Genomic DNA, 12564 nt, shown 5'->3' with positions numbered 1-12564 from the left:
TTTTTTGAAACAATAAGGTAACTGTTGGAATGCCTGATTACAATAGTAATCATGTGTTTAGATTTTTCCAAGGAATCACCAAACACTGCTGAGCCTTTTGAGTTTTGCATCAGCAGTGTATCCCTTCTAAATGTGTTGCCTCTTTGTCAGTTATTGTTATTTTCAGATTTTTTTTGCATATCTTTACTGAAAAAAACTGGCATATGTGGAATTTCCTAGAACTAATGGTGTTGATAGCTGTATTTCCTTATCAGTTGGTTGGCTGACCAGGGCTTGGGTTTCATTATCAGCAGAGAAAGGTATGGAAGGAAGTGGGAGAGGGAAGGAGGGTGCTTCTTAGGAATTAATTTTGTGTAATGTGAAGTATATACTTTGGTCAGTTATGGATTTGCTGTTCTTGTGTCATTCAGGAGTGTCAGAAAAGAAAGTTGATGTTCCTAAAGCTTCTTATTATCAATTCCATTTGACTTCCAGTTTGCAGTATTAGGTTGCTAAAAGACTAAGAAAGATATTTTGGAAGCCATGTCTTTTTATTATTGATTTTTATTGCACTCTACATTTTTCTCTGCTCCCCTCCCTGCCTCTCCCCTTCCCTTTTACCCTCTCCCATGGTCCCCATGCTCCCAATTTACTCAGGAGATCTTGTCTTTTTCTGCTTCCCATGTAGATTAGGTCCAGGTATGTCTCTCTTAGTGTCCTCATTTGTTGTCTAGGTTCTCTGGGATTGTGATTTGTAGGCTGCCTTTCTTTCCTTTATGTTTAAAAACCACTTATGACTGAGTACATGTGATAATTGTCTTTCTGTGTCTGGGTTACCTCACTCAAAATGATGTTTTCTAGCCCCATCCATTTGCCTGCAAATTTCAAGATGTCATTACTTTTTTCTGCTGTGTAGTACTCCGTTGTGTAAATATACCACATTTTCCTTATCCATTCTTCGTTCGAGTGGCATTTAGATTGTTTCCAGGTTGTGGAAGCCATGTCTTAAAATTGAGTAAAGAATTGTCAGGTATGGTGGCAGACACCTTTAATCCCAGCAATTGGGAGGCAAAGTCCAGGGCTACACAGAGAAACTCTGACTTGGAAAAATAAATAAATAAATAAAAAAGAAATTGAATAAAGAATAAAAATTCAAAGTACCGAAACTTCATTTTTTTTAAAATCTTATAAATTGTATCACGGCTTGTTCACCATCAGATTATAGAAGCAAGGTCCTTCCTTCCTTCCTTCCTTCCTTCCTTCCTTCCTTCCTTCCTTCCTTCCTTCCTTTCTTCTTTCCGACACCCCTCCTCTCCCCTCCCCTTTCAACTTCTCCACTCATCTTTTCTGAGACAGGGTTTCTCTGTGTAAAAGTCCTGGTTGTCCTGGAACTTTTTGTAGACCAGGCTGGCCTTAACTCACAGAAATCTGCCTACTTCTGCCTCCCAAGTGCCAGGATAAAAGGCATGCGCAATTTTCTATTGAAATTATTACATAATAATCAAAATTGTGGAATTATGAGTCCCATGATGGCTTTTCTAAGTTATAGTGAGTATTTATAAGAGACTACCCCAATATGTTGTTCTTTTTAATTATAGTTTAATTTTTTATCATTTACGTGTGTGCACATGCACAGTAAAGTGTGACGTTCAAATGGTGATTTTAGGAGTTGATTCTCTCCTTTTGTGTTAGGTTCCAGAGCGCAAACTCAGATGGTCAGCCTTTCTGGCAAGTGCTCAGAGCTGTCTCCACTTCTCCAGCATTATCTGACTCACAATTATAAATTGTTTTTCTATTTTAATTTTGTATGTGTGCTTTATTTGTGTGTGCATGCCTATTGCCCATAGAGGCTGTAAAAATGGTTTCAGTTTCTCTGGAACCAGAGTTGCAGATTGTTGTGAGGAGGTCATGTGGGTACTGGAAACCAAACCTGTGTCCTCTGGAGGACCAGACAGTGTTTTAATTACTGAGTCAAAATCTCTGAAGCCACCTGATTTTGTTCGATTGCTTGTTTAGTTTTTATGTATGTGATTTTCTTTATGTTTTGAGTGCTATTCTTTATTCTTTAGTGCTAATTTTTCTAACTTAATTTGGTATATCACAAAGCATAAATTATTTAATTCTGTGGAATTTTTTGTCAAACAGAACATCTCAAAATTCATTTTAAATTAGTTACTGTTCTTTACTGTAACTCTATGAAAGGAAACTGGAAATCTTATGAAATGACCAGTGCATTTTAATGAGAGCATGCAAAAAAGTTACTGTATCTTGCTATAGCATCGATTCTCTTCTATTAAATTGTTGAGTCACTGACCTTCACATAACCTACCTTGAAAAACAGTAATAATTATAATGCTTTTGAGAAGGCGAATTTCTCTGTAATAGTTTTTCTGCCTTTATTTTCATCACTGCGTCTGCCTTGACTTTGATGACATAAGGGCGTTTATTCTGAGTGCTGCTGGTAGTCGGTATTTCCTTGGTCATTTGTTGTCTGCCCATGGGTTCTACAGTTTGCCCTTTGCTGACTATGGTAGCATGCTGGTGATGCATCAGCCTTATTCTCAGTGTTTTTGAGAAGTCAGTGCTATCTGTTCTAGAATGCACTGTTTCCGTATTAGGACATTTTACTTGGTAACTTTTTATGTATGTATTTTCTTTTATTTTGTGTATAATCTCAAAGTATTTGTTACTGACAGCCACTGTTGAAGTGCAGCTTTGCTCACCATGTTTCTCATTGATCATCAAGGCCTCTCTTCTTCCTTGTGCTGTACTTGTTTTCCTCAAAAGCAAAGCGGTGCATCGATAACTATGTGAATTGCTCAGGAATTACTATTTGTGAAGGGTTTGTGAACTGAGTGGAAAGCATTAATTAGAATTTAATTTCTGCATATTCTATGAAATCAGGGTTAAAACTACTTTAGATAGAAGGTCGGGTGTGGGTCTCACGTGCCTTTAATTTTAGGCTTGGGAGACAGGGGCAAGTAGATCTCTGAGTTCCAGGATAGCCAGGGCTACACAGTGAGACCTTATCTCAAACATCAACACACCACAAAAACAACTTTAAAAGGACTTGATGCATTTTTTACATAATGTTACTCTTTAAGAAATTCTGAGTTGAATTCAGTGACGTGAATTAATATGTTCTCATATAAAATGTCTGGGCCTACCCAGAGTAACACACTTCCTCCAACAAAGCCGCCCCTCCTAATCCTTTCAGATAGCGCCACTCCCTAAGCATTCAAATGAATGTGCCTATGGAGGCCATTCTTCAAACCACCAAAAGCCTTGAAATTATTTTTTTGTGAAAGAGTTTAATTATAGAAACCATGTTATATAATTCCATTTGCGTACAAAGTGTCTAGAATTGAAAAAATAGAGATGAAATATACATTGTAGTTGCTTCAGGTGGGAGATGAGGTGATGGAGAGATTTGGTTTTGAAGAACATTGACCTTTTTGTTGTAAAGTAAAGGTATAATTTTTAGATCTTCCATTTTTATTTTGTGGAAACCCTTGTGTGAATAAGGGGGAAATACTCATTTTAAAATTTTATATAATTCTCAAATCGGAACTCTGTTAGATTCTTTGGTTATGTTTTGTTTTGCTTTTTGAGACAGGGTCTCCTGTAGCTCAGGCTGCCCTTGATTTCTGTCTCCTTCCTTTGTCTCCTAGGACTACAGGCTCCACCGTCCCGTCCAGGAGGATTCTGGCTTTGCATCGCCAGTTTGCCATATGTGACCTTCATTCAGCCACTCTATTAATTTTATTTTGCTGTCTAGTTTGTATAATGGCTTAGTTCAGACAGTATATGTTTTAGATTCTTAATGATATGTATTTACAACGAAATTTAATTCATTTTTGAATACAAATAAATGATTTTAGGATTGCACTGATTATATTTTAATTAGAATTTGCAATTTGTGAAAATTGACATATGCTAACTTACCTTCTCCTGTAATTTCTTTGTAGGTTTGATGAACTTGTAAAAAAATTCAAAGTTGAATATCATGCTGGTGGTTCTACCCAGAATTCAATTAAAGTGGCTCAGGTTGGTTAATTATATTAAAAATTAATGAAAATGTTTCAAAATGAATCTAAACTTTTAGTTATTTTACATATTGTTTTCCAGTTTACATTTAATGTTTCAAAAGAGTTTTGTTAGCCGGGCGGTGGTGGCGCACGCCTTTAATCCCAGCACTTGGGAGGCAGAGGCAGGCGGATCTCTGTGAGTTCGAGACCAGCCTGGTCTACAAGAGCTAGTTCCAGGATAGGCTCCAATACCACAGAGAAACCCTGTCTCGAAAAACCAAAAAAAAAAAAAAAAAAAAAAAAAGAGTTTTGTTCATTTTCACTTGAGTCTTTAACAACACATTTAATAAAAATAATTTTAATTGTCTTTTTTGATAAGCTTAAAGAGAATTTAATATATTTATTCATTACTATTTTTGTATGTTAATTGCTTTATAGAACTACTCATTTCATAGATAACTATAATTTTTATTTTATAAGTGAATTTTTCTTTTGTTAATTGTATCTAATTTTGCTTTAATGTCAACTACTTTGACAGTTTTGTCCCTCCATCCTTCCGTCACTTAATCCTTCCTTCTGTTATTTGAAGGCAGGGTTTACCAATATAGATGTGGCTGGCCTAGAAGTCACTGTGTGGACTAGGTGGGCCTCAAACTTGTGATGATCTGCTTGCTTTTGCCTCTGAAGCACTAGAATTACAAGTGTATAAAACTTAATGTAATTTAGAAAATTTTCATTTTATGCAGGTGATTGCATGCACCTGTAATTTTAGGTATTTTATAGGCTGATTGAGGAGGACCATGAATGTGAGGTCAGCCTAGGAAATAGTGTAACCCCGTTTCCAAACAAAATGAAACCTTTTCTTTTTATGTGGTGTGTAGAAAGGATATTGCTACTATCTATAAACATTCTTCATTATATAAGTATGTGAATACAAATATGTATCTCTTCTTGTTTGTTTTGTGATAGAGTCTTATTGTGTAGCTCTGACTGACCTGTAACACCCCATATAAGCCATGATGGCCTCAAATTTAGAGATCTGCCTCCTGTAGCCTCTTGAGTACTGAGATTAAAGTTAGGGGTCACCCAAACTGCCAAAGTGTATGTATCTTTCTATCCATTTAAATGTCAATATCTAAGCATGTGTCTTATGTTCTTATATACACATGTTTATTTTTTGCATATGAATCTATATACTTTAGAACTGTCCAATATACATGGATATTTACTTGCATATGAATCTGTATACTTTAGAACTATAAAATTCATTCAGTAGTTTTGGAATAAACAGTTTGAAATATAGTCTGAATCAACAGCTAATCTAAAGTTAAGAGTTAATGTTACAGGGCTGGAGAGATGGCTCAGCAGTTAAGAGCACTGACTGCTCTTCCAGAGATTCTCAGTTCAATTCTAGCAACCACATGGTGGCTCACACCATCTACAGTGGGATCTAATACCCTCTTCTGGAATATTGTGTACATTCAGGTAGAACGAACACTCATATATTTAAAAAACAAAACGAAACAAGCAAAAAAAAAAAACACTTTTTTTTTTTAAAATTTTGAAACTCCAATTTGGAAGGATATGAAAAAGATAATTGCTGTAATTTGAAAGTTGCCTTACTATCTTATTCTGTAGTCACAGTTTAGTTTTCATGGACTAGGCTCATTTTTGTTTATTTGTTGATAAATGCTTTGTCTGTTAATTCTAATTCACTTAAAGGACAGGAGAAATGACAAACTGAGAAATAAAATCCAGAGAGTTCCCTCCTTTTTTTCCCTTCCTTCTTTCCTTTTTCTTAACTCTTACTCGATTTAAATATTCAATTGAATTACTCTACCTACCTCTAAAGCTCAAAGGTTATAATAGTTAAGGCTACAAATATTAACGTTTAAGATGGTTGTTGTTTTGAAATGGCTTCAGACTTTTGTCCAGTTACTTCTTCTTTTTTTTTTTTTTTTTTTTTTTTGGTTTTTCGAGACAGGGTTTCTCTGTGGTTTTGGAGCCTGTCCTGGAACTAGCTCTTGTAGACCAGGCTGGTCTCGAACTCACAGAGATCCGCCTGCCTCTGCCTCCCGAGTGCTGGGATTAAAGGCGTGCGCCACCACCACCTGGCCAGTTGCTTCTTTTGTTTGATATGAGTGAGCTCAGATGAATTGGGGATAAAACAACAAAAGAAGCAAAATCCAGTGTCATAGCCCAGGCCCATCATACCAGCTGCTTAAGAGTTCACGACAGGAGCATCCCAAATTCCAGGCATGTCTAGGTTACCTGGTGAATTGGAGGCTGGCCTGGGAAGCTTGGTAAAACTATTGTCTTAAAATCTCAAAGTAATTTGGGGTCCCCTAGTTTAGTATTTGAAGACTTTTTTACAATTCTGAGACCATTGTCTTGCCTGCAAGGTGGGCAACTCTCATAATGTCAGCTCAGGAGGCAGCAGCTGCACAAGCAGAAGCACAAAGCCACTGAGGACTGCTACACAAGAGTCTCCTGGCTTTTATTTTTATATTTCCAGTGAGATGGTTGGCAGGGTAAAGGCATGTTCCTCCAGACCTGACAATCTGAATTCTGTCCCCAGGATTCACATGATGGAAGAAGAGAATCTGTCCCTGAAAGTTCTCACTGGCTTCTGCAGATACACGCTGCTCACTATATACAAAATAAAATTTGATTTGTTTTTAAAAATGAAAGACATGGCCAGGCGGTGGTGGCACACGCCTTTAATTCCAGCACTCGGGAGGCAGAGGCAGGCGGATCTCTGTGAGTTCGAGACCAGCCTGGTCTACAAGAGCTAGTTCCAGGACAGGCTCCAAAGCCACAGAGAAACCCTGTCTCGAAAAAACAAAACAAACAAACAAACAAACAAAAAAACTGGCTCCAAAACCACAGAGAAACCCTGTCTCGAAAAAAAAAAAAAAAAAAAAAAAGAAAAAAAAAAAAAAGAAAGAAAGACATGAGAAAAAGCCTTGGGCTGTATGGCACACAAGGCCCTGGGTTCTGTCCCCAAAGTCACATACACAAAAGAATGACTTACATTTCAATTTTGGATATTATATTAATTTGTTCTGACTACCGTAACAAAATACACTGATTGAATGAATTAAATAACAGAAGTTTTTCCTCAGATTTCTAAAGGCTTTAAGTCATGGTCAGAACACTGTCAAGGTCGTTTTTGTGTAAATTCTTTCTTCCTCTCTAACAGACCACTGCCCTCTTTGATGTCCTCTACTTGTCTTTTCCTCTGTATTTTTGAAGCAAGAAATCTCTGGTATTTGTTCTTTAATACCACTACTGTTAATATGTGCACACTCTCCTGAGCTCATCTCATTGAATTCCTATGGTGACGAAGGCTGAGAGCTCACCATGGATTTCAGCAGAGAGTAATGGGGATGATGTTCTTCGATTCTCTCCACTCTTCACTTTTTCACTACTGTTGACTGTCTGAAACTGAAATTAAATTCTCTTATTTCCTAGGACTCTTTTAATATTTCATATTTTCTCAAACTCTATTAGTACCTATTCAAAGGGTTTTCTTTTTGTTCTTTTAACATTTATTTTGCCTACTCTACTCAGTAAGAAATCCTCTATATAAACAATCAAATGAAATAAGGAAAATGAGATTTATTAGTAAGTATCAGGTTACATATTAGCTCTTGTAGCTTATATTAACCCATTGTTCTTATCTATGCTGGCCACATGTTTTGGTACATTTCTCAGCAGGGCAGCTCACATCTTGCTTCTTCTTCGGAGCCTGGGCAGGAGTGGGAGGAATCAACTTCCTCCTTCCCAGAATTCTCCTGTTCTCGTTGCATCACCTCTACTTCCTGTCTGGTTTTCTCTCCTATACTTCCTGCCTGGCCAATCAGCGTTTATTTAAAACATGATTGACAGAATACAGATAATTCTCCCGGACCAAATTAGGGCTCATGTCTATTTGACCAACAATACAGAATCAAACGTTGGCAGTTTCTACACGTCTTTGTTTCTATACTTTTGGTTTTTGACACAAGGTCTCACTGTGTAGCTCAGAGAGATCCACCTACCTCCTCTACTTTGTAAATACTGTTTTAAAGGTGTATACCACCACGTCAAGCTAAATATCGATTTCTGTTCATATGCATGTTGTATCCTGGCAAGGTAGCAATGGGGACTTCTCTCTCTCTCTCTCTCTCTCTCTCTCTCTCTCTCTCTCTCTCTCTCTCTCTCTCTCTCTGCACATTAGTTCGGGACTCTTGTCCTGCAGGTGGCCAATACTGTGGCTTTGGGACCTGTCCTGGAACTAGCTCTTGTAGACCAGACTGGATTCAAACTCAGAGATCCACCTGCCTCTGCCTCCCAGGTACTGGGATTAAAGGCATGTGCCACCACCGCCCGGCTTTGTTGCCATTTTCTCACTGAGCTATCACTGTACATGCTTACGTCCTGTGCCTCTTTGTAGGTACTAATATCAGATTGGATTAGGACCCACCATAATGGCCTCATTATCCTACCTTGTTCAAGGCTTATCCTCATATACAGTCAGTTTCTGTATTGTTGGAAATTAGTGCTTCAATATGCTTCTTGCCCCAGCATATGAGCACCAAGCATGTGTACTTTGGGAGGGAAGAAAGACAGACATGTAGAAGCAGATTTGCAGAGTGCTCTCAGGCTGTTTGGGGACTTACATACAGACGCATGGCAAGGAAGTCAGCAAAATCCCCTGTGACTTAGGTTAAAGGAACGTGGCTTATGTAACAGGCAGACAAAATCACTTACTCCGAGTGAGGAAGTATCTGGTTTATGTCAAGATTATTTCAAAGATCTTGGCACATTTTTGACTTTGATGGCAGCTGGGTCTAGTCATATAACTTTACATACCATTCAGATTGTTTAGTTTATTTCTACTGTGGTGGGAAAACATACCAGAGGTACTCAGGAGTAGCATTGTGGTCACTGCTCAAGATGGCTGTAGTCAGGTCAAGCTGGATGCCTGTTTGTAATAGATGTAAATTGGCAGGGATGGAGGGGATACCAAAATTTAGTCTTTATCAAGTGACATTTTTTACTTTTATCTTAAAGTAACAGTGCTCTCATATAGTTGAATTGAGGTAGTATATTCTTCTGGATCCCTTCTTCCTTTTCCTTTCCTGTGTCATTTACTTATAATTAACCTCCTCATCTTACAACAACCTAACTTGAATATGTAGTAAACTAACACTTTTCCTTTACATCTCCAACTTATCCTCTTATTTAGTTACTGTTAATGATTACATCTTTTTATTTTGTGTGCCCACACAGTATATATAAGTTTGTAATGGTTATCTCCTAAATTCCCCTTTAGGACATTTATAATTATATGAGGAATTACAGTGAAATGAAGTTGTTCTAGGAAGATTTTTACACACTTGTGTTTATCAGAGCTCCATAGGCAGAATGTGGAATAAAGCCAAATACCCTTCAGGGAATGAATGAATATATTTACACAATGGAGTACTATTCATTTCTCAAAAGAATGAAACCCTGTCATTTTGAAGCAGCATTATGTTAAGTGAAACAAGCCAGACACAAAGACAAATACCACATGTACTCATTAATTTGTGGAAAGCAAGACATCAGGCTTTCCAAAGAGTGGACTAGAATACTGTGATTCCCCAGAGCCAGAGAAGAGCAGTGGGAGGAATGACTGAAGGGATGCCAAAACAGTGGGGGATTTCTCCAGGTTCTTCTTTAGCACATAGTAGGCTCAAAGCGGTCTATAATGTATTCTGAAATATAATATCAGCACTCAGGAGGTTGAGACAGCCTGGAATATATACCAAGACTCTACCTCAGCATTTCTCCTTTTCCAACTGTGCATAAATACATCTGTGAGCTATTGCATTCCAATGTTCCATAATGCTGGGATTTATATTTACTTATGTAATTGCCTTTACCAAGGCCCTATATTTGTTAATATGGGTTCTGGTTGCTATTTAGTATCCTTTCATTGTAGCTTGACAATGTAGCTCTTAACAATTTATGTTTGACTACCTTTTTGTTTGTTTGTTTTGGGGGGTTGTTTGTTTGTTTTGTGTTTGTTTGTTTGTTTGTTCGAAGCAAGGCCTCATAGCTCTGGAACTCACTTTGTAGACCACGCTGTCCTCAGACTCACAGGTCTGTCCACCTCTGATTCCCGAGTGCTTGGATTAAAGGCGTGAACCAGCATGCGTGGTTGGTCTGTCAGTAACAAACTTTTTTAATTGTCTGTTTTTGTGGCGAATATTTACTTTCTCTTACATTTTTCTTTATGGGTATGTAAATACATTTTTGTTAAATGATTATGTTGACATGAAATGAAACAATATTCAAAATAAAATGTCTCACTCATAGTAATACTTTGTGCCTTGATATGCTTACAAACATAAAATGGCGGAATGGAAATCTTTAGGCTCAGTCTCCACAGATACCTTCCAAGTAATTCAGTTGTGACTTTTGTTATATCTCAGCTCGTTCCTTCTGACCTTATAACTTCTAATGTGGGCCTGTTTTCTTTTGCTTCTGTGTACTGTAAATCAAATTTATAGGACCCTAAGCTTGTCACACGTTCTACCACTGCCTCACTGATCCTTTCAGTCCCCTCCCTTCTTTTCCCCTTCCTTTTTGAGACAGGTCCCTAGCTAGCTTCAGACTTACTATGTAGTCATAGTTGGCCTTGAATGTGGATTGATTCCCCCAGCTTCTGCCTCCTGCATACTGGAATCACAAGCCTCAACTATCTTGCCCAGCTTGTTCATTTCTTCTATTTTAGGTGACAATTATAAGTATTATTTTTGTGTGCATTTTGGGTATTCCATTAAATGTTTTTTAACTGCCTTCTTATTCTTTATGAAGTATAATATAATCTGCATTGAAATTGGTCTTCTCTGTTTCAGTATTGAGGCTATGTGGATTTTTATGAGTATTCACAAGTAAAGAATATGAATTTTTATGTTATTTCAGAAACTACCATTTTTCTAAATGTAGTAAAAATTTCATTCTCAATTAAGCAAAGATCTTTGGGTAAAATTATACTTCTGTCTTTGCTATAATGGACTCATTTCATTGAAACTACTAAATTGTGTAAGATCCTGGCAAATGGCCCCCATGCATAGTTTTTTTTTCAGTAGCAGAAATGAATACTATGTTTCTTATTATAACTTTTATTTTATAATCCCATTTTTACAACTGCTTCTGGTAGATCTCACTTTTCTTCACATAAGATTGAACACTTAGGCTGGTCTCTTCATGAATGTACATTCAAACTGTCTTATGACTTCTGAAAAATTCTTATACACCTTAGCTAAAGGTGGAGGAATGATGTGACTTACTTTTATGGCTGCTGATTTTGTGATCTTCCAGTTTCTTATCACTCATATAAGCTAATCTGTAGTAAAATTTTTACCATGTTTCTGTTTTTGTCTAAAATTTTGAGAGAACTGCCTGCTGTTGATTTAATACAGATTGCCATTCAGTGTTCCAGTCTTAAGAACTTTAAACTTTGCTAAACTCTATATGCACTGAGTATCTAAAAACTATATTTTCAGAGTTATGTTTGAATAAAAAAGAAACGTTGAAGTACAATTCATAGCACTTAAGTTTCAAATTGTTACGTCTTTCCCTTTGAGTAACTGCATTCAGAAGTTAAAATATTTGATTGTTGACTTTTTTTTTAAAATCTATTTCACCTAGTAAAACTGTTTAGGGGTTAAGAGGTTTTTTTTGGGGTTTTTTTTTTTTTTTTTTTTTTTTTTTTTATGAGACACATCTCTGGGAATCTGCAGCCAGTCTAGACTACTTACATTTTAAAAGAAGAAATGACATTGGAGTGATCAAAGAGAATTCTCTGTTCTAATGCCTTACACCTGGAGCAGTTGGACGCGTTAGGAGCACAACTGTATTTATAAAAATCAGAGCAGGATGTGTCAGGTGGTGATGCAGTGCAGACCTGTGGGCTCCTCCCAGGAAGGAGGAGGAGTCTGTCAGTGCAGAGCCAAGGAGCAATGAGTCCTGTAAATATATAACTGACTCTTCAATTGTGAGTCCTCTTTGTAGTTGGAAATTGTTTGGTATGAATTAACACTCCTTTCTTCAGTGACCTTTTCCTTGTTGAACTGGGTTGTTAATTTTTAGTAATTAAAATCATGAAAAATGTTGTCCTTTCTCAGATTTTTGTTTGTAAAATGCTTTTACTTTGTGTCAGATTTAATTTAAAATAACTAGTGTTTCATTTCCTTCTTTTCTCCATTTCTCCCCTTTTATTCTTTAATTCCTTCTTGCCTTTTAAAACTTCCATACTTTCCTCTTAGACCTTATTTTATACCTTATTATGAGAGATCATTTTAGCACCATTACTGAAGACACATTTTTGAGTCTGTCTCAGGAACTGTGTTTTTATTCTAAAGTTGTCTGGTGTAAACGACATTTCTCAGTTATCCACTTACAGAAGGGCACGCGTCTGCCTTTTGTGAGCCTTGGTAGTAGCACCCCAATATGTTAGATTATATGAATACTATTTCAGTTTGTATCCCTGTTTCCTCAGTGCAAAGCAGAAAGCATTAGT

General features: G+C 37.0%; 1 protein-coding gene across 3 annotated transcripts in view; it reads left to right on the top strand.

The window, feature by feature from the left end:
• Adk (adenosine kinase) overlaps window positions 1-12564 on the top strand; it is a 390903-nt gene that overhangs the window by 128331 nt on the left and 250008 nt on the right. For all 3 annotated transcript variants that reach the window (XM_057786610.1, XM_057786612.1, XM_057786611.1), the window contains one exon: window positions 3948-4026. In XM_057786610.1, coding sequence (XP_057642593.1) covers window positions 3948-4026 — 79 coding nt within the window. The remainder of the gene's footprint in view (window positions 1-3947; window positions 4027-12564) is intronic.

The sequence above is a fragment of the Chionomys nivalis genome, chromosome 12 (assembly GCF_950005125.1).
Source record: "Chionomys nivalis chromosome 12, mChiNiv1.1, whole genome shotgun sequence".
Taxonomy (NCBI): Eukaryota; Metazoa; Chordata; class Mammalia; order Rodentia; family Cricetidae; genus Chionomys; species Chionomys nivalis.
This window is presented reverse-complemented; position numbering and strand designations above follow the sequence as displayed.